Below are 22,635 nucleotides of genomic sequence, written 5' to 3' on the forward strand. Positions count from 1 at the left end.
CATAATTTTGGCACTATTTAGGGGTATTTTCATTACCCACACACATAAAAACTTGTGAATTGGATCTGGAGGCCCAAGTCTGGCACCTTGTGCAACTTTTTTGTTTGGAAGGAATATGAAAGGGATCTAGGAATCTTAGCGGGAAAAACACTTAAGGGTGAGCAAGCAATTGCTCACAGCTGTCCTCTCCCGCAACCCCCCCCCCTCCAATACAGTTCTAGGTGTCAGAGTGTCAAAATAATGTGCTGTGTTAGTACAGCTTGATATTGCTTTAGTAAGACAAAACTTGGAATACCGGGTTGAATTTTGGTCACTGTGATATAAACAAGTTACTGAGACTCTAGAAAGAGTCCAGAGAAGAGTAACAATGATGATTAGAAGGTTAGAGGCTAAAACATAGAATGAAGAGTTGCAAGAATTAAGAGTGTCTAGCCTAATGAAGAGAAGGATTGGAGCTGACATGATAGCAGTCTTCCAATATTCGAATATCAAGAAGAGGGTGACAACCTATTCTCCAAAGCACCTGAAGGCAAGACAAGACATAATGGATGGAAACTTACCAAAGAGAGAGCCAACTAGAACCAAGGAGAAATTTCTTGACAGTAAGAACAATTAATCAATGGAACTGGTTGCATTCATTGCACCAACACTGAAAGATTTAAGAAGAGGTTAGGCAACCAGTTGTCCGTAATGATATAAGTGTTGGACTAGAAGACATTCAAGGTCCCTTCTAACTCTGTTACTCTGTTATAATATATTGAGCTATAAGTGATTTCAAAAAATATTCTGAACCTCATACAAGCACATTGTGCACCTCTTCACTACTTATTAATTCAACCAGATCTTTTTCCTGACCCCTTGCAAGCTTGAAAAAAAGATAATAGCATGCTAAAGAAAAATAAACACATATTTAATATTAATACAACTCTTAAAACAATGGCCCCCTTTTCTGGCTTGTTCAGAAGTCTGCAATAAATTATTCTAATGCATAACAAAAAGGTGTTTCTGACCTTGCATGCACAGCTTGGCTTAGTAGACAGATAGACGGAGTATATTCAATCATGTGGTTTCCCCATGTATTTTCTAGTTGCACAGTCAATGCATAGTGTTATCATCATAAAAGTAGATGGCATTGGTTCTAGAACTAGAAACTGTTTTCCAGAAATTAAAACTTAGAACTAGATTTTAAATGATCTGTATATTATATGTTAGAATCTAGACAGACTATTGCTTTATATCAGACAATGTTCTATAATGGAGAGCCTTATCATAAAAGTAGGAGTTAAACAACACCATAGGTGTCATGTCTAAAAATTATTCTGCTTCCATTTTATAAATAGCATGCTAGAGAAAAACAAATATATTTAAAAAATCAAATTCATTTCATAATGCTGTATATTTTAATTGGTTCAGTTTTAAATTTCAGTTTCTCCTGGATATGTTTAACTTTCACATTCATAAGCCTGGCCTCAGAGGAGGATTTACAGATAAAAATACCATGTGACCAGTTGTACAAATCAGCCAGGACATGATTTGAAAATGGAAAATGTCTACTAAAATTTGGGATCTAAAATTGAAATATAATAAATTTAAGTTCTAAATTTGACCATTGATTTTATAAATAGGCATTCCTCTTGAAACACAGTAGTCCTTGGGATTCTCTTCTTCCTAACTTTTCTTAAACAAAAACAACTTTTCAGAAATTCTTGAATTATGATTCAACCTATCACAGATTAAAAGCTGTCACAAAACACTAACCTTAAATATATTCTTGTTCAAAAAGATGTCTAACAATACCCATAGGTCTTCCCTCCTTCTTCCTTGACATATAGTGCTTGTAAGTGTCGTGGTATATGCACAGATGGCATCCACAACAAATTGCACAAGATTACATAGTAAATAGAAATTAAATATTTTTGTAAAAAAAAAATATGCCTAAGAGCTTGTGATTTGAACGATCCTACTATTTCCACCTAAAAAGATTTTATATGAAAATGCTAAAATTTTGAGAGATTTCTGAAACTATGTATTATTGCTTATTTATTATACGGAGCTTAGTGTAGAATTTCGAGTCTGTGGGCCCTCGGAGAATAAAATAACCACACTAGCAGCACTTACTTCCATGGCTCAGTTATGTTTTCTCTGTACTGTAACTTACTCAGGTACCAGTGAAACATATATCAATGCCAACACAGAACAAGAATTTTACTTGCTCAGATATGTTTATATAATTCTCACCTAGATGTTTCAGCTTGAGGGCTAATTAGCCCATAATGCTACAAAATGAAAAATTCATATCACAAGACTAGTATTCATAATTATCCAGCTACCTGTGCATTCTTTTCATTGGTGTTATAACCTTACAATGCTTTCAGTGTGTCTTCAGTGTTGAATGTGTAATATGTCTTTTTATTCTTTAAACAAAATGTGTTTCCTGTCTCTCTCACCTACCAATGAAACTAAAATCTGAGATGAAAGAGTAATTAATTTGCACAGTATAATTGATACCATGATACATTACAATTCATCAATTTCCTTGCTGACTGAGAGATTTTGCTGTTGCTTATCTCCCAAATAATGAAAGAAAACCCAGAATTTGTGGCCACCTTTTGACTGTGAGGAAAAGAGGGTGATAAATAAGATGCCCTATATTTTAAACAACAAAGTTACCATGAGAGTAACCAATATGGAGGACATTGTCTTATTGCAGGCATGAGAATCAGACATCATATTGATTCTTTACCGAAATTTTAAACTGTACACCAATATCCAGTTTTTCTTGTATGATTCTCAATGAAATAAATGGAATTTAACCATTTATCAAGAATGCATCCAAACTGCCTTGAGCTATTTTTTCCCTAATGGATGAATGCTGTTCTTAACTAAAACATTTCATTACAATAACCAATATCAGTGTAATTTTTTATTTAAAAAACCACATTTTTTAAGAAAAGTCATTTCCTCATAATTTTTGGAGAGCTGGAAAAGAGATTGAGAAAGGGGAGGAGGGAGAGAGGTTTCTTGAAATTTATTTTAAAACAAATGTTGTTAATTTGGCATTTTCCTACCTATCTATTCATTATGGAGACTTTTTTGAAAGAAAAAAATTATGGCCAAATTATGTATTCAAAGGAATACTGGGGAACAAATGTATAGGAAAATGTGTGTGTGTGCTTGTGTGTGTATAAAATCATGCACGTTTTGGGGGAAGAGATGCTGTAGAAATGGGCAAAACAGTTTTAAACTAAGAAACTGGTGGGGCTTTGAATCAAAGTATGAAATTAATTTATTTGGATTTACAATTATTCATGGTACAATAGACAAAAGCCCTAAACATCTATACATCAAGATTTGCCAGAAGTGTTATCATTGATACATTAATATTTCAGATTGACAAGTATTACCAATTATGGAACCACCTGTGTGTGCCAGCTATAATAATGTACTGAATAACTTTTTGATTTTTTTAAAGACATCTGTTTGTAGACCAAGGTGATTTCCTTTTGTCTTTCTTCTTCAGTTCCCTCTGATGTATTTTTTATAAATTCACTGTGGAAGGGGTTTTATGAGCATCTAGGGAAAAGACAAGTTGCAACTCTTACAGTTGACTGGTTCAATGCTACAAGCAGTAAAGTGAATGCTACTTTCATTGATGCAGCCAGCATGCAACTTAAATTATCAGGTGAGATTAAAAACTGGACATACAGTACATCATCAAAGTTATCCAAATGGTATGCTGATTTAAAGGTCATGGACATTTCATGGATATATGGTAGTCATTATTTAATAATCCTAATTGAAACTGGATGCTCCATCGCTAAGCAAATTAGTTGTTAAGCAAAGTATCATGTAATCACCCCACTTAGTGATGCTAGTTCTAGCAGTCCTTAGTATAGTCATTAAACAAAGCACACATAGTTGTTTAAACTTCATATGACAATTGGTGGTATTCATTCATCTTCCGGTTCGCAAATGTGCACGAATAGGTGCACTTGCACATAACTTCTGCACATGCATATAGCCTCATGTGCATGCACTTTACTCATGCACATGCAGTGAAGGGCTACCAAAAATTTTACTACCAAAATTGTGGGTGTGACTTATGCAGGACACCCTGCATTTTCTTTCAACATATTTCAGTGCAAATTGGGTGCTCTGCGGTGGAGCTCCATTTTCGCTACCCCACTGCGTTCCACCCCTGCAGTAGCCTACTCTGTGCACACGCCTTCCACACATTCTACGCCCTTCCACACATGCTGCACCCAGCCTCAAATACATGGCCAAATAGGATGGCATTATGTCTGAGCGGGTGGGAGGCCCCCCACCCCCAATCACTGCCAATCACCGCCAATCACCGCAAACTGGTTCAAACTGGCCGAATACCACTTCTGCACATGACCATGATTTGCAATCTTCTAGCATATTTCCCACTGAATTTACTGCACCATTTGTTTTCATAGATTTCACAGGTATAGGTATGTACATGTACATATATGCAAGACTTACATGTATATGTTTATATGAGTATAGATATGGATATATCCTTTCCTTTTCATTATCAGCAAAAATATGCTACACACACACTCACACACACACACAATGTGTTTCTGTCAAGTCACCTGCTACACCCAAATATGGGAGGGAGCATACTTCTTCCTTTTGCCTAACAAGGCAAGCAGCCCAGGTTCAAATCCTAGAAGGGTATAGCTAGCGGATGAGAGCTAAATAGTTTCAAATATATCTATACTAGTGTCCCTTAATTTTTTTAATCAATTCTTTGTAAGTTTGAACAGATACACACACACACAAACTAACAATCTGGGAAACATATGTTGAAAAAAGTGGACAAAATCACCCGATGCTTGATCAAAAGAAAACAAAACAAATGGAAACTAAATTTTAACAACTATATTGCTATAGTTTGGACTTTATAATTTCCTAACACACTAAGTTGATTTCTTTAACTAGAACTAACATCTGTAGTTCAGTTTTATTACGATTTTCAGTATCTGCAATTTCTATTTGAAGTTTGGTTTGGGTATACATAGTCATAATTTTCTTTTGGTACTCTGCCGCCTATTTTAATCTTGAATTATTCTCTTTTAATGAGAATGGTAAAACATGGAAATATGTGAAATACATCATGTTTAAAATGTTTCAGCATTATTTAGCCATTAATAATTATAGGTTAATATGCAACTACTTTTATTATTATTTTAAAAAATAGCTTGACTTTTCAATAGCATAAATTTAGAAGGACAGCTAGGTTTCCAAATGTATATTTAAACTTTAAAATTCTGTGTGATTTTTGTAAAGCGATATTCAGCTCGAAAGTATCACATAGGTATTTTACTGAAGTGCTAGAAATAAAGGACAAATATTCTATGGAGGGATGGTTAAGAGAGTGATGAATTGCAGTCTCACAAGTCCACTTCATACTTAATTTGGGCAAATTAGGATTTGTATTTGGATTTTGTAATATCTGAAGCCCAGAATTATATGTGATAAGCTAATCATTAAATAAAATAGTGTCATATGTCCTGCTGATTTCATAATTGCCACATTTTTACTAGGGTATGTTATAAAAACATTGCCATGACATTCAGGTAACATATGATCTAGTTTAGAAGCATTACTGTAACAAAGTAGGTATTTGTGGCCTTTTTACTCATTTGCATAGCAACCACTAATTAGTCTTCATTTTATGTAAATGAAGTTGAAAGGATAATTAAACTTATTTTCACATACAGATTTCCTGAACACATATGGTTGTATAAACTTGCTTTCCAATAATATCCTTTAATAGGCACTTACAAGAAAGAAGAAGCTCATTTGCTTCTGAAAGTCTATCATGTTAAAAATCCTAAAGAAGGTTTTGTAAACAAGCTTGAAAAAGACAAGTGGGCATTGGATGGCTATGTAAGTAAATACATATCCCGTAAAAAAAATGTTAACTGTATTGAACTGTTTGAGTCGCGTCACCAAATATAAGACCTATAATTATATTTTATATAATATTGCATACCATATAATTTTCTTCTTTGAGTGGGATCTTACATGAATGCATATATATTATACGGATAGTCCTCAACGTACTAATTGAACCCAACATTTCTATTACTAAACAAGATAGGTGTTAAGTGAGTTTTGACCCATTTTATGATCTTTCTTGACATGGTTACTAAGTGAATCACTGCAACTATTAAGTGAATAGCAAGTTTGTTAAGTGAATCTAACTTCCCCATTAACTTTGCTTGTTCACATGTCCCCAAGGGGATGCTGCAAAGTTTGTAAGTGTGAAAAATGGTTCCAATTCACATTTTAAAATGCTGTTGTAACTTAAAAGTGTTGTACGTAGAGGACTACCTGTATGTGAAAATGGGGTGCATAGAGGGTTTGGGAGGCCTGCAGGGTGCACCTAGGGGCTTGGGGAAGGCCAAAACATTCCATTTTTCTTGTTTTTTCCATCACTTTTTGTGTGCAATTCTTCTATGCATGCATAGAAGGGTCCCGGGCAGGTAGATCAAGCATCCCAGGTGGGTTGGTGGAGCCTCATGCTGCCACTACCTGTTTGCAGAACCAGGTTGAATTGGGAGCAACCCATTACTTTTTCTCACTGTCACAAAAAGAGAGAGCAAAAAAAGGAAAAGTCTACATCACTGTGCCTTACCTGCCTTCCTCTCTTCCGCTATATCATTCTTCCTTCACTGAAAGAGCTAGCCTAAATACAGCCATCAACTATTACTGAATAATGCCCATACCTCGTCATCACTCCACCGACTGTATTGGCTACCAATCTGTTTCCAGACACAATACAAAGTGTTGGTTATGACCTATAAAGCCCTACATGGCATAGGACCAGACTATCTCCAATACTGCCTTCTGCCCCACAAATCCCAGCGACTGGTGAGGTTCCACAGAGTTCATCTCCTTAGGGTCCAGTCGGCCAGACAATGTTGGCAGGCGGGACCTCAGGGAAGAGCCTTCTCTGTGGGAGCCCCGACCCTCTGGAATCAGCTCCCCCCCTGGAGATTCACACTGCCCCCACTCTCTTTGCCTTTCGAAAGAGTTTAAAAAACTCATCTTTGTCGCCAGGCCTGGGGTTACTAGATCTTCCCCTTGACCAATGAATGTTTTTAGTATGATTTTATTGAATGAGTGCTAATGAAAGTTTTTAAAGTTAGAATTTTTAAAATTATTTTTAAGATTATGTTTATGGATATTAATTGGATTACTATGCTATTGTGTTTTTTGTATATGTTGTGAGCCGCCCCGAATCCTCGGAGAGGGGCGGCATACAAATCCAAATCCAAATCAATCAATCAATCAATCAATCAAGTAATATAAGCATATGCAAGCTTCATAAATTTCTAGCATCTGCTTCAGAAGATGTACTTTACCCTCTGTCTCATACCTACTGTTCAAATCATCTGTGTGCATGTATGTGTCTATGTGTGTGGGGGGGAGGTATCTCATGTGCAAGCACAGTTAATACAGATGTATGGTATATTACTTCAATAATGCTTTCATTTAAATTATTCATAAAGTTAAAAAGATTTAAATATTTTTTTATATTTATCAGTCATCTTGAGTCACATGATTGAGTTGGGCAGCTGTAGAAATGGAATGAATAGATAAATAAATGAATAGTATGAAATATGGATAAATTAATAATATTGTGGATTAGTTTATTCAGTCAACAAATTGATTTGAGACAGATTCTTTCTGTTTCAGGTATCATCTGGGCTTGAAAGAGGTGTCTTTACTTATCAAGGTGATATCCATGGAAAAGATTTTGGAAAATTTATGTTCCAAAGAGAAAGTAAGAATGCCTTTTGAACACTCCATAGTGTATTGTATGTCGCTCCCATTGACCTATGTTACTTCATTCAGTGAGTGAGCAATTAGAACAAATATTTGTTTTGTTGCATTCTCATCAAATTTATAATTCACCTGTATTAAATAAAATGTGACATTATGTATCTATTTCAATATTTTTGATGCAGCTATTTCATTTTTGATGCCACTGCAACCTAACTGCAGATTGCTTACATAAAATCTCTCAGTATAAATATTTATGAGGCATAGATAATATATGATGATGATTTTATCCTAATGTTTTAGCAATGCAATCCTATGCATGTTTATTGAAAAGTAAGCCCCAATTATGTTCACTGGGACTTGCTTACATTGATTGCAGCCTAAAATACCTTTACAAATTATTAAAGTTTCCGTTTGATGATGGAGAGCATTCTGTGCCATTTAAATCACTTAGGTTCTTTTGAATTTTACATGTCTTTGAAATAAAAAGAAAATAAGTTTCAGTTTCAAATCTACCAAGGATTTGATATATCTCTTGCATTTCTAATAGGCCATACCATTTTTTTTTCATCTTACTTTTTGATCCTAGGATAATGGAAATAGAATTATTGTAGGGGACAGAGTTCAAAATATGTTCCCGTCTTGGACACTTGGGTGAATAAACTCTGATTCTCATATTCCCCTCTGTCAGTTTTATATACACATTCACACACCTTCCTGAAAATAAAGTGTTGACATGATCCTTTATTTAACTTTCAGGTCCTTTAAATACAGATGCCGATAACTCCAATCACAGCTATGGTACAAATAGCAGTTCTGTGGCAGCTGCCATCCTAGTACCCTTCTTTGCTCTAATATTATCAGGGTTTGCATTTTACCTCTACAAACACAGGTATGGTAAACACCTTATGATCCATTTAATATTTAATGTGAAAATCATTAACTCGCATTGTTCTTTCAACATGGATTATTTATTTATTTAGCATATTTATTATTATTATTATTCATTTATTTATTATTTAGATTTGTATGCCGCCCCTCTCTGCAGACTCGGGGCGGCTCACAACAAAATAAAACAATTCATGACAAATCTAAATTTTAATTTAAAATATTTTAAAAACCCCATTTACTAAGCAAACATACATACAAACATACCATGCATAAATTGTATATGCCCGGGGGAGATGTCTCAGTTCCTCCATGCCTGACGACAAAGGTAGGATTTAAGGAGCTTACGAAAGGCAAGGAGAGTAGGGGCAGTTCTAATCTCTGGGGGGAGTTGGTTCCAGAGAGTCGGGGCCGCCACAGAGAAGGCTCTTCCCCTGGGGCCCGCCAACCAACATTGTTTAGTTGACGGGACCCAGAGAAGGCCCACTCTGTGGGACCTAATCGGTCGCTATGGCATACAATGACAGAGAAATCTACATGCTAGACACAATGTAGTCCTGACAGCCTAAATTGCTACTTCATTCTGTTTGGTGCTTAGGTTGTATCCATGGTGCCCAGCAGGGAGTGAAGGAGTTTACAACAGCTGACTAACTGTGCTCGGGTGGTTGACTCTTCTGTCAGTCTAACCTTGTGTTGCATTGCCTCGCATGGAGCGAAGACCGGCTTCGGCTCTTTTCACACAAACAAATGCAGCTTGATTTTTTCCCCATCAAAGTGTATCTAATTGCAATATTGCATGCTTTACAACTGCTGGATGGGCAGGAGCTAGGGATCGAGCTATGGAAGCTCACACTATTTCATAGAGATGGGCTTAAAGCGTCAGAGTGCAGGCCGTTTCTGACTGTTTCAGCATTATTAAGACATTATGTCACAATGTCCCCTTTCAACATGGGTGACATGACCTCTTAGTTTCAAATATTAGTTAGCAGATTGTTTACACCAATTCAGGTTTTCAGATACCCTTCTAGGTCAGGGGTCTGCAACTTGTGGCTCTGGAGTCGCATGTTGCTCTTTCATCTTTCTGCTGCAGCTCCATCGCTCAAAATATGCATCACAACCTCCAATGTGCGACACCCATCCTTTTTTTATCAGAGTTTAAAATGTTTTTATTGCATGCAGAAATAAAAATGTGTTTTCTATTTAGCAGGTCATTGATTTCATAAATGAAACAGATAATAGTTTTTTATATATATATATAGCATAAAGGTAAAAAAATGAAGTGCTATCTTCAATTTAGATATCAAAAGGGGTTTTTTGTTTTTTTTGGCTCCTGGTGTTTTCTTTTCTGTGGGAAACCAGTCCAAATGGCTCTTTGAGTATTTAAGGTTGCCAACCACTGTTCTGGAATAATCGAAAGGAAAATAATATTTCAGAAATAACTAAGATTGCATAGAATTGTGCAAACACATCCTTCTCACTTAAGAAATAACCTGGGGATCCAGGAGTATTTCCAGAGAATGGGTCTTTCACAGACAATGAAGCTCCATTCAAAAAAGGCTTAACTCTAATTCTAATTCTATATTCAATTTTCTACTCACCAACAGTATCCTCCTGGGTCTGGTTTTAATTGCAGGTTGTTCATCTCTGCTATCAAACTTTGGCATTGGTCAAGACAAACAATTATTTCATTATAGTTGTTAGCAATTGCAATTGATAAGGGTGTCATCTGCATACTGATGAAAATTCACTCCAACATTCTGAATTCTTTCTCATAAGATTAATGTGGCTACAAATGGATTATTGAACAAAATGGATCTTGTAATTTCTGAGGATCCCATTATGAAGACACTGGGAAATGTAATAGAATTCATTGGTGTCAATTATCTATCTATCTATCTATCTATCTATCTATCTATCTATCTATCTATCTATCTATCTATCTATTGGATTTATATACCAACTATTTATCTTACAAAGCGAAATGTCTTTGAAGATGCCATCCACCAAAGATCAGAGTAATCTGAGTCCCATGTCATGGCTGAATCTTAATAGAGTTGGTCACTCTGAATGAATGATTCTCAATGAATGTCTCTCTAGAGTGATGAGAAATTACAGAGTGCTCACTCACTTTCCCCAGCAGTTTTCAATCAAGAGAAAGAGTCTTTAATAATGGTTTTATCATTTCCTGCATTAGGCTGGGAAAGGCACCTCTTCCTTCAAGGCAACTCAAATTACTTCTCTGAAATTGTTGGGTAGTTCTTATTGAGATAATTTTCTTAACCAAAAATGTCATAAAATATATGATTTTTCAGTAAGGATGAATCAATCAATCAATCAATCAATCAATCAATCAATCAGATGTTTAGACTGAATATGGCATCCCAAGGACTTGGGATACGCAGATGTTGTTTGATGATGTTAAACATATCATTACAGGATGTAAATTGTGGCAGATAAAGCTGCCTTTTGCAATGACTTACAGTGATTTTGTCAGTGGTGATGGGGTTTTAGCAGTGGTCCAGGTATTTCTCAATTGCAACAAAGTGCCTATCAGTACTATTTTTGCTTTCTTTTGGAGCAGTTCTTCTACTTCTATTTGCAGGTCTTTATATTTTGTGCAATTTTATGCAATTTTGTATAATTTTGTGCAGTTCTTTTTCTTCTATTCTGCTGTTTCCACATATTGGAAAGTCTATACATAACATGAATATATACAACAATGTGAAATCACAGCTTCAGTTCTTTAGCTGCTATTTGCCTTCATAATCATTGACCTCTTTCCAAAAGCCTAAGAAGGTTGCAATGTATACGTGCAGATCTAAGCAGGATGGCCTGTTGTAATTGACCGATGGAAATTTGTTTTGTGCACAATTTTTTAAGTACTGTCTAATTTTTGGGTAGAACATCCAGTCTACCAATAACTACTTGGACCACTGAAGTCATATTAAGCCATCATCTTTCAATTTTGATTTTCAGATCTTGATACTTTCTGATTTTCTCCAATTATTTTTCTTCTGTCTTCTGGTATTGCCACAACAATTATCCACACTTTCTGATTTTTAACTTCAGTTAAATCTGGCGTGTTATGTGTCAAGATTTTATGAGTTTATTTAGTTATTTATTCATCACATCATCACCTAAGTAGGTAGTTTACAGTTCAAGAAAAAGTTTGTATTTGAAAATCCCACAATATTTTAACCTTCTCATATTCAACTATTTTTTCAACATTATGATTTTTCATTACTGGAATATTTGTTTGTTTGTTTGTTTGTTTACTTACTTACTTATTTGACTTCTATGCCGCCCCTGTTTCAATCTGGTTACAATTGGCTTATCCCTTTGGTCACTGGGGTTTGGCATGTAAGAGGCAGAAAGGGGCAGCAGTAGCAACTGTGCATTCTCCTTTAGGGCATCTTTTGGGAGATGATGGGTGGCCCCTCACCAGGAACTCCGTGTGGCGACCTGCCTGAGCAATTGGAGGAGGGATGCCCTTGGGACTCACCTGACCCTTTCCTCGGATGGGGATGGGATGGTGAGCCCCTCCTCCACGCCTTGTGGGTGTGGCCTAGAACATGGTGATGGGTTTGATTGGCCTGAAGCTACACCCATAGTTGCCCAGGAATGTTAATATCAGGAATTTTCACCCCGTTTTATGATTAGCCTCTGCAGGTCCTGATTATTAGTTTATAATCAGTTATTTAATATGTCTAAACAATAAAGTGACCCGTTTCTTCCAGCTCTTATGTTCGTGTTTTCATTCTGCCTCCATCGTAAATCTTCATATAGGTCTTTTCAAGTACTTTCTGGGTGGTCTAGCATGTGTTGATAATACATTTGCTTTACAGGGCAACAAACGGTCTGAAAAAGTAATCTGGAAATATTTTTAAAGAAGCTGTGTGCTTACCATTATTAAGTTTGCAGTTGCTTCTGGTCTTTGAGTTAGAGGCATTTGGTTCACGCCAGCATGCTTACAGAAGTGCCCCTTCAAATAGTGTACACTGCTCTAATATTTGTTCAGGCTTTTCCAAATGTACGTTTATGTGCACATTGTTTTGCCAAATACATGCCTTTTTATATGCAGTACTCAAGCCAAGACAGATGCTGATTTACATTTACTGCATTATCATTGGTGGCCAGCTACTGATTGAAACCTATTTGCCCAAATCTGTTGCTAGCATTACAAATGACAGTGCAAACTATTATGTACGTCATTAGCATTGGCTAAAAGAAGTATTGTAAATCCCCTGGATTTTTTTTTTAAATGCTGTAGCATTTTACCTGATGAAATCTATTTTCACAATCATAAAAATGGAAAATAGTCTTGAAAATATTTCTTGTGATTTAGTAGGCTTTTAGTCTTAAGGACTAGAATGAAAACATTCAAAGCCTTCCAGAAAGCAATTCCCATCTGTTAAACTCTATTTTAGGCAGCATCTATGAGTACATCTCTCAATTAGACTAAATAATTAATCTAGTAGAGACATGCGAATATTTTCATGCTATAATTTAGTATGCTAAGTAGCTAGCTGTATTAAGATGAAGGGTTTTTTTTCTTAACATAGTAATTGAGAATGTTATGAATGGCAATGATATTATGTTTTCTCTATCAGTTTTTGTAGCTCTTCTTTCTTTTTCTAACTGAAAGAAACATATTTCCAAATTTGTCGTTGTTCACCATATATTCAAGATAAACGCCCTAGTTCAATACTTTTTCACATGGGAAATGCTGACAAATTTGACATTTATTCTTATTACTATTTTGCATTCTCACCAACCCATATCAAGCAGTGAGGAAATCTGTTCAGTTTAGTAATTTGAATAAAACAAAAATTACATTAGAATGTTTTTATGCTATCCTCCAAAAACTGTAACTAGAATAGGATGAGAAAAGAGAAACAAAAGCAAATATTTTAATTGTAGAAAATAGCAGATTTAGCATCAAAGCCGCCCCGAGTCTGCGGAGAGGGGCGGCATACAAATCTAATAAATAATAATTATAATAATAATAAAAAAAACATTACCATATTCTAAGTAGAATATGCAGGGATGGGCTGCTGCCCAGACAAAGGGGAACGCAGTGGGGTAGCAAAAATGGAGCTCCATCCCAGAGCACGCAATTTGCACTGGAAGATGTTGAAAGAAAATGCAGGGTGTCCTGCATAAGCCATGCCCACAGTGTGGTAGTAAAAATTTTGGTAGCCCTTCACTGAGAATATGACAATATATTAAGCTTGTGCCAAAAAAGTGGCAACCAGTTTATGCTGAGTGTTTCCAAGGAAAACATTTCTCAGATGAAACTCTAGGGTTAAAATGATCCAAATTGCTACTGTAATTTTAGAAAAGGTGTATTGTGGCTTCTCATTTCAGACAGAAAGATTGGACAAGGTTGTTTCCTCCAGGTTTTAGGATCCAGTCTATTCTTAAAAGATGTTACTAGTCAGATAAGAATTTGAATTAATTTCTTGAATTCCACAATAATCTGGAAAGCCACATTAATACTTGTTTTGATATATGAGAAATACTGGGTTAGGGTTTTTTTTTACCATTCTGTTCCATGGTTACTAAGGCAATTCCAAGTCAACTCTCTAAATATCATGTCTTGAAATAGCAAAAGGTGACAGGAGTATACAAATTATCTTATTTCTGCCACGTTTCCAGCAGTTGAATCTCAGATTTTTTTTTCTCTCTCCCTTTTCTTTTCTTTTTACACTTGCAGAACAAGACCAAAAGTACAGTACAATGGTTATGCTGGACACGAAAACAGCAATGGACAGGCATCATTTGAAAATCCTATGTATGATACAAACTTAAAACCCACAGAGGCAAAAGCTGTGAGGTTTGACACAACTTTGAACACAGTTTGTACAGTGGTATAGCCTTCAGTGCCCAATTTGACTGATTCATAGCCATACCTCTGATGGACAAGCAGTAATTCCTTTGGTGCCATATACCAGTTTCCCTTCTCCACTTGACTTCACTGCTGTAATCTTTAACATCTCCTGGCGTAGATGCAGCAAGGCTTCTTTTTCTGGAACCTCAGTCTCCTGGAGAATTAAGATGAAGGTGATGTCTTTGTCTCAATGGCGGATTTGAAATACCTGGCTGTATTTGCTCCAAATTAAGGCACACGTTCAAGGAAGACTGCCAAGTCATATCCATCTGTCATATTTAAATGCCTCAGACTTTCACATTTGTATGTGGCTGGATGCCTTTCAATGCAATCTTCTGGGCACTCGGATCACTCCCTTGGGACCTATAATAAACAATAGCACCATAAATTATCCCCAGGAATAAGAACACTCTGAAGGAGATTTAAACAAAACCAATCAAAGGAGACGATGACAAAGGAGAAGATGACAAACTTCCTCGGGGCCTGCACACATCTCCGAAATGCTTTACCACCGAGACCTTGTTCACAATACAGTATATCTCAGATGTTCATGTAGAAGGCAATCTACAAACTTCCCAGTCAGCTGTTGTATTGCAAAATGTTAATGCACAATTTTTTGCACTAGTGTGGTATGAATGAGTAAGATACTGGTTTAAAACAAACAAACAAATATACAGGGTTTATACACACATTGTATATAAGCATTTGGTCTTTTTTTTTAAAAAAAAAAATCCAGTAAATCATTCCATGACACTTTTTTCCCTTAATATCTATGTTGTACAACCATCCATTTACTTAATCTTGCTAGGATAATTCATGAACAGAAGGAGACTATATTCTGGTTAGTTTTGTTTTGATTTTTTTATAAACACCAGAGCTAGGAATAAGAATAATTAAATGGATTATGAAGAGAGGGTCCCATACCTACTAAACATTAATCCCGGTATTGTTTATTCTCTGATGTGATTCATTACTGTCAGTGTCATACTGTATAACAGCAGGGGGGTCAGGCAGCTTCTGCTGCTTGCCATGTACAAAATGTGAATAGTAATTTATTTTAAATAGTTCATAAAGCCTGTGAGCCTTGTGTTCACAAAACAGTCTTCCTTTTTTGCATTTGTTTCCCATCTTTTATTCTTCCCCTCCTCTGACACAAATTTCTACTGTACTGTTATGCTTTCAGAGGCATAGAACTCGGAGCTCAGTCATATTCAACATAGCAACTTCCCAGAGCAACCATCACCCTTTCCCATGGGTTGTATGGGTGTGTGTGTGTTTTTGTGTGGGATTGTTTTGTTTGCTACATTTTTAACCAATACTGCTTAATGCTTTTGTAATTCATACAGCTTGACAGAGCAAGTTTGAGATTTAGAGGTATCTCTCATTATAATAAAATGAGCATAGCCTCTCCCACTTCTCCCAAAAAGCGGGGATGGGCTGCAACAAAAATAATTAGCAGATTCTTGAATCATGTAATCCTTTGACAAGTATCATTGGTTCAATGTGGCTGACCTACAGTATGGATGCCAGAAAATGGCATTGGCATAAGGAATCTATAGCACTGTTGGACAGGACTAAGGATACCTAGAAAAATAGGTATGATGGAATCAGACTTTGCTACGCTCTACTCCTTTGCTTAGTAGATTAGTGTGAGAACAAGGCATAGGAGTCTCATTGCATTGTACTGGGCAATAAAGGTTCACCATCTCATGAGTTTATAGTCCAGTTACAATTCAGCTTGTCCAAAATGTTGACTGCAACTTTTATCAATTAAGTCAACCACACTGGTTACATCCAATTTTAGCTTGCATGCAGTTCTCTGGACGGTTATGCAATGATGTGCAAATACCTAATTCATCCTGATGGATTTAAGGACATGTGCTTATGCACTGTTATTTATATCATTATAGGATAAATCATTGCTCTTATTTCAGTGGGACAATAGTGACATATGTTACCACAGATTTCAAAGGAAAGAAAAGAAAGAGAAAGATAGATAGATAGATAGATAGGAAGGAAGGAAGGAAGGAAGGAAGGAAGGAAGGAAGGTTTTTAGGATTATTCTTCCCCAAAGTTTCTTCAAGTTAGTACACAAAACAGGTTTTAAACAGCTGCACAATTAGCTCCTCACATCCTCAGGAACATTGGGCTAACATAAAATAAAAGCCCTAAGCTACATTAAATTATTTTTTAAATGGAAAAACAAAACAAATTTTCAAACTAAATTAAGTATATCGCAAGGACCTCTTTTTTGTGTTGTTAAGTGGAAGAAAACCCTTGGCAATCCAAATTCCTGGGTGCCTAAAGTAGCTGTTTGGACCTTGGTCGTGATTTTGTCCACCTTCCCTCTCAAAGTTTAATTCTTTGCTTTTAATTCTTGTTGAACACTTTAATGACTAAATACATTACCAAAAATTCAGTGTTAACAGGAAAGGTGATAACTTTATGTTATGTGGCAAGAAAGGTTTGCAAGGCAATCTGATCAAAATAGAAAATGTTATATAGTTTTGATGGAAGATACCAGCAATATCAATATATTTTGCTGTCCTCTTGATTTTTTTTAAAGTTTATTCTTATAAAACCTAGAAAATGTCCAGACACGTGCTTTGCTTCAGATGCTGATAACCTATGAATATGCCCTGTGCATTTACAATTTTATATGATCTTCAACAGATGTTTGCATTCTCTGGAAGGGCAGCAGTGTCAAGCTATATTTCTTGCTGTCTTATACTGTTGTCCACTGGAGAAAGTCAAACTGTCACTGCTGCCTTTGTAGTCACTTTATCTAAAATTAAACTGATGGCAAAAGTAACCAAAGTTATATATATATATAAAATGCATACAGCATTGAGAGGAATAACTGGTTTTTTTCCCTAACTATTACCAAGTCTCGATAAAATGTAAGAAGAGGGATTTTTTTTATAAAAGTGTTATCAGCATGTGTCCTGATTTAAAGATCCACCTGTGCTGATAAATGCAAAATGTATCCTCTCTATGAGGAGCCTGATTCATTGCTTTGAAGTCAGCTGCACAGGAGAAGGCCCACTGGACTAGCTTCATCTATTGAAATGAATTGGGATAATATTCCAGTTAATGGAGTGGCATTCATTGACCACAATGAATCATGAAATTAGAATTATAGTTTTGCTTTTCTCTCTCTTTTATAACGTCTTTGTTTAAGATCTTGACTAAGCTTCACGTGTATCAGTGAAGTATAATGGTATCACAAAAAGTAAGGTTGTTTATGCTACAATTAGGAGTCATCGACACTTTACCCTGATGCAGGCAAAACCATTTCACTTGGAAGTATTTCATTTGAGTTGGTACTAAAACTTTCTGCAGGCCCACTGACACTGGCGAAACTGCAGGAAACAGCTCGTTTTGCACGTACAGTGTATCTATCTAATAAAAATAGGTTTGTAGAAAGGCTTTTTTTTTTTTTTTTGGGTCACCTCTGTGCCTATCTCTAAAGAGTTTTTGTGTCCCATCTGTTTTTGTTACAGTCACATTGTATGCACTGACCACGTCTGATCTTCCATTTCTTCCATTATTTTCAGAGCCCAGATCCTCAAGTGCCATCTAAAGTCTATTCACTTGAGCAGGGCTTGTGCTGCAGAGCAACTTGAAAACACAGCCAAGTTCCCTCAGTCGTTGTGGTATTCTCATGCCAAAGCAAGTAATGCATTTTTTTTCCATGTGAGGCATTTATAGTTGACTCTTCCCCAAGAAGTCTCAGATTGATTATGATAAAGCAAAGATGAACATACTAAAAGAAAGAACAATTTTTTTTAGGGAAAAAAAAGGTAATGTGCTTCAAAGCTGTTTAAATCTGCTTGTATTACCCATCTTGCCTTTCTCCAGGCTAGCTGCAATAATTTTTTTTCTTCTGTAATATATTTTGTAAACTAAACAAAAGCTGTCATTCAAGAAGGGGGGAGGGGGAAGCTGGCATTATGAACCATCAACCTAATTTTCATTCTCAGTACTCCATTTTGCCATTTCACCTCATGCTGCTGTGACATGAAGTAGGTGCAAAAGAACTTTTTTGTACAGAGATATATTTTTTATGAAACATTTGTAAAATTATTAAATATGCTGTACTTTTTGATTAATGTAGGTAAATTGTTAAAAAAATGTTTTTACAATACAAAGAAAGAAAATCCTGTAATTTTCCCAATACTGTAAAATGCACCATCTTTAGCTGATTTTTTTCAGTTCTGAATCTATTACACATGTATTAATATTAAAGTGGCCTGTTTAAAATATACAGTAATTTTTTGGGCAAAACAAAAAAAAAAGTATAAAAGATTGTAATATAGCCTGTGCAATGCCACCTATCTTGAAAGCAAATCAAAATTCTAATTAAATATTTAATTTTAGATTTCCAGATTATTGTATGGCGGTGTATTGTTTTTTTTAATTAAAAAAAATCTTCGACTTTTCTTTCAGTTGTCAGAATTTCTGCCAACCGACTTTAAAATATTGTAATCAAAGTTAACTTGAAAAAAAGGATCTATTACTGTTCTAGGAAAGATATATATCCTCATTTCTCCTTACAATTTGCACTGCAAGCTGTGCAAAAGAATATATATGAGGATCAGGGTCTGGCAGATATATTAACATGAAACCAGAACACTACAATCTCTCTGTCTCTCTCTGTCTCTCTGTCTCTCTGTCTCTGTCTCTCTGTCTCTCTGTCTCTGTCTCTGTCTCTCTCTCTCTCTCTGTCTCTGTCTCTCTCTCTCTCTCTCTCTCTCTCTCTCTCTCTCTCTCTCTCTCTCTGTGTATGTGGTGGCTGTCAAATGACTCTTGATATAAGGCAATATTTATTTTCCTTCCTTCCTTTAAAAAATTTCCACAACTTTTTAAATAAGAAAGAAAAGGTAAATGTTAAGTTTCCCTAATGTCTTTCAGTCTTTCTTTTCTGCAAGGCACATCACCTGAAAAATAACTCTTCCTGGTTTCTATTTAAGAAGAAGAGCACGAATCACATTGCTCAGTCAAGAAGAGTTGTCTGTCACAGTGTGATGCACAGGACAGAAATACTGCATAAGGATCCATGTTGCCTTTTTGTAGGTAGTTATGAGAAGATGCACCTTGGAGATAACCCAAATATAACAATGTAGCCAAAGCACAGATATGTACGCAAAGATTCTTGCACAGCTGTACAACAGCTACATTGCTGGATAGGTGAAGGGAAAGCAAAGAAAAAAATTGTGTCCTATGAAATATCAATGCAGAACTTGTAAAGTATTTTCTCTGATTAATGGCAATATTAAAGACCTTTTAAAGATGGTGGGTGTATGCAATGCAGGTATAACAGCTTAACACAGCTGTGACCTGAAATGTATCAATTATTCGTCACCTACTCACTTAGGAAACAATCTTATGGAAGCCTAAAAAATGATAGGTAATTAAACTTTTGCCCTTTTGAGGCCAGACATTTAAGCATGTATTCTTAGATAAAGGGGAGATTTCCTGCCTGAATAACTTTCAGTATGGATTATCCCAATTTTGAAAAGTTTTAAAATAGGTATTATTCTTGCCAGGATAGAGAATTTGATAAAAGATCTGATGGATCCTCTTTGCCTTGCATTGTGTGCCCAGTTCCATGGAAAGTTTAAATCATCCATTTGTCTGTTTTAAATATTTTTCCTTCCCAAATAAGGAAGCCTCATAAGTGAATTTTTTTTTGACGTTCTCCTATTTTTACCTTATTAAAGTGAATGTGGATTTTGCATATTACAGAGCACCCAAAGTTTGAATATCTCTAAAGAAATCTACTGTTTGATTTATTAATCCACTGGTAATCTCACAGAAATCAAAGTAGTGATTTCAGAGGACAAGAATTTACATCATATTATAACTGTGCTGTGTAAATTTAACAAATTTATCTTTTAGAATATGTGTAACCAAGTCACAAGATCTGTAGGCAGAGAATATGAAGTTGAAGATTGAACAGTTAAAGGATTTATGATAATTCTGAAAAAGATTTCACAGACCTTTAAACTTACAATACAGCTTTTTGCAATCATGCTATTAGTGATATTCACCTTTTTTGGTTAGAAGCTGTTCTGTCTGGGTGCCCCCAGATTTCAACACCAACTGGAAAAAGCAGCCAGACACGCTGGTAAAAGCAAAAGCACTTTATAGTTTGAAAAATAAACACAGAGAAAAACCTGTTCTTCCCAACAGGCAGGCTATGAGGCTTCACAGCAGAGTCCTGATGGCCAGACAATACAGCAGACTTCTTGCTGGCACACCCACCACTGTAGAGAATAAGACCCACACCTTTCCCCCCCAAGGTTTCAGTATTCAAAGTCACAAACCAGAATTCCAAGACGCCAAAGATCACAGCCAGGTCCCAGGACTCCCAAAGATAATACTCCACAAGCCAGGAAGGGTGGGTCTGCCTTTTCAGCCTTTCCAGAGAGCACCACACCCAAACCCAGCTGTTGCCTCTTTAGTGCTGAAAGTACCTGGCTAATTGTCCCCTTCGTTGTGTTGCTCTTCTCTGCCGGAGATCTATGATTGCTTGTGCATTTTCATCTAAGGAATCCAGGCTGCTTGCTGGGGAGAGCTCCCCCTCGGGGGACTCTGGCTGTCCTCCCTCTCCCTCAGCCTGAGATTCCTCCTCCCCGTCTGCCTGAACCTCCTGTTCCTCATCCTCCCCCTCTGAGCAGGAAGCCGGCAGAGGATCAGCCATTCCCTGAGGGGCCTCAGACGGAATCACAACAGAAGCTAGCAAATAATTGAGGTTCTGTAACAATGGTAGAAAACCTATAATTATTTATTCCTAGCAATGATTATATTGCAGATGACACAATGCAGATTTTTTAGTAAGTCACACATGGCTGATTCCCATTGAGCTGAATAAAAATATTTTCAAAAAATTGATACCTTTGTGTTTAGTGAACAATATATATAAAAAGTACTTGTTCACTACCTGAGAAAGCCTCTCTGCTCTATCACTGCCATCATCCATTATCAACCAAATTAAAACAAAACAATAGCCTGCAAACTTTTGGGGGGAAAAAGTTAGCAAAGTATTTTCCTTTCCTGGCTGCACCTGCTAATTCCATAACAAAACATAGCTCACAAATGTATCCCTCAAGAGATGTTACACAACTGGCAATGCTCACAACAGAAGAATTATGATTAAAGCTGCACAAATTAGAAAATAAATTAATCAGGAGGGAGGCATATATTTCAACTATTGCAAATAAAAGAAAATGGAATGGGGGGAAAAAAGCAATGCAAAGATTGCCAGGAACTCTAATTTCAAAGACATGCTCATTAGTCTATTGCTGACTACATGATTCATTTAGCATTTTTGAAACTTAAAACCCCCATATTGACATGATATGGACACATTTTAAGGGGTATTTTATTTTATGAGGCACTTTATATTATTTTCAGTTCTAGAATATCCTGTTTCTATATGCCAGCAATGGATTTAATAACATATATCCAGTCCTTTGTGAATGGTATTCCAAGATTATGATTGGATAAGTAATCAGCTAAGAAGAATCTACAGTGGATATATAAAACCTGTTAAAACGGCAGGTTTTTGAGATGTATAAAAATCAGACCTAGATAAATCACTTCCAAATTTTGTACACCTGTAATATATAAATTGTCTAATTGACTTGAAAAATAAACTAAAATATTTCAGAGGGGAAAAATAACAGTAAAAAAGTAGTGTGATTGCATAAGCATAAAGTTTAGCTGTTCTTTTAGGATTTTTCTGACATTTACTCAGTTGCCCCTTACAGCAAAAACTATGGTCTGCAAAGAGCATGCAAAGCATCAAAAGAATGCAATTATTGGAAGGTATGAGTCAGGAGAAAAGTACCACAAAAAAAAAATCTAAAACCATGGAACACACTGAAGACAGTCATCAACAAGTGAAAAAAATATGGCACAACAGTGACATTACCAAGAACTGGATACTCCTCCAAAATTGATGAAAAAGAAGAAAAACATCCCAACTCTGGCTATATTTTATAAAAACATACATCAAGTCAGACAAAAGC

General features: G+C 36.0%; 1 protein-coding gene across 1 annotated transcript in view; it reads left to right on the plus strand.

Annotated features, from left to right (window-relative positions):
* Positions 1 to 16,584, plus strand: part of CSMD1 (CUB and Sushi multiple domains 1) — a 1,071,884-nt gene extending 1,055,300 nt beyond the window's left edge. The window contains exons 66-70 of the mRNA XM_070732892.1: positions 3,521 to 3,682; positions 5,807 to 5,919; positions 7,735 to 7,822; positions 8,581 to 8,713; positions 14,426 to 16,584. Coding sequence (XP_070588993.1) covers positions 3,521 to 3,682; positions 5,807 to 5,919; positions 7,735 to 7,822; positions 8,581 to 8,713; positions 14,426 to 14,585 — 656 coding nt within the window. The 3' untranslated portion in view covers positions 14,586 to 16,584. The remainder of the gene's footprint in view (positions 1 to 3,520; positions 3,683 to 5,806; positions 5,920 to 7,734; positions 7,823 to 8,580; positions 8,714 to 14,425) is intronic.
* The last annotated feature ends 6,051 nt before the right edge of the window (positions 16,585 to 22,635 follow it).

The sequence above is a fragment of the Erythrolamprus reginae genome, chromosome 1, assembly GCF_031021105.1.
Source record: "Erythrolamprus reginae isolate rEryReg1 chromosome 1, rEryReg1.hap1, whole genome shotgun sequence".
NCBI lineage: Eukaryota > Metazoa > Chordata > Lepidosauria > Squamata > Dipsadidae > Erythrolamprus > Erythrolamprus reginae.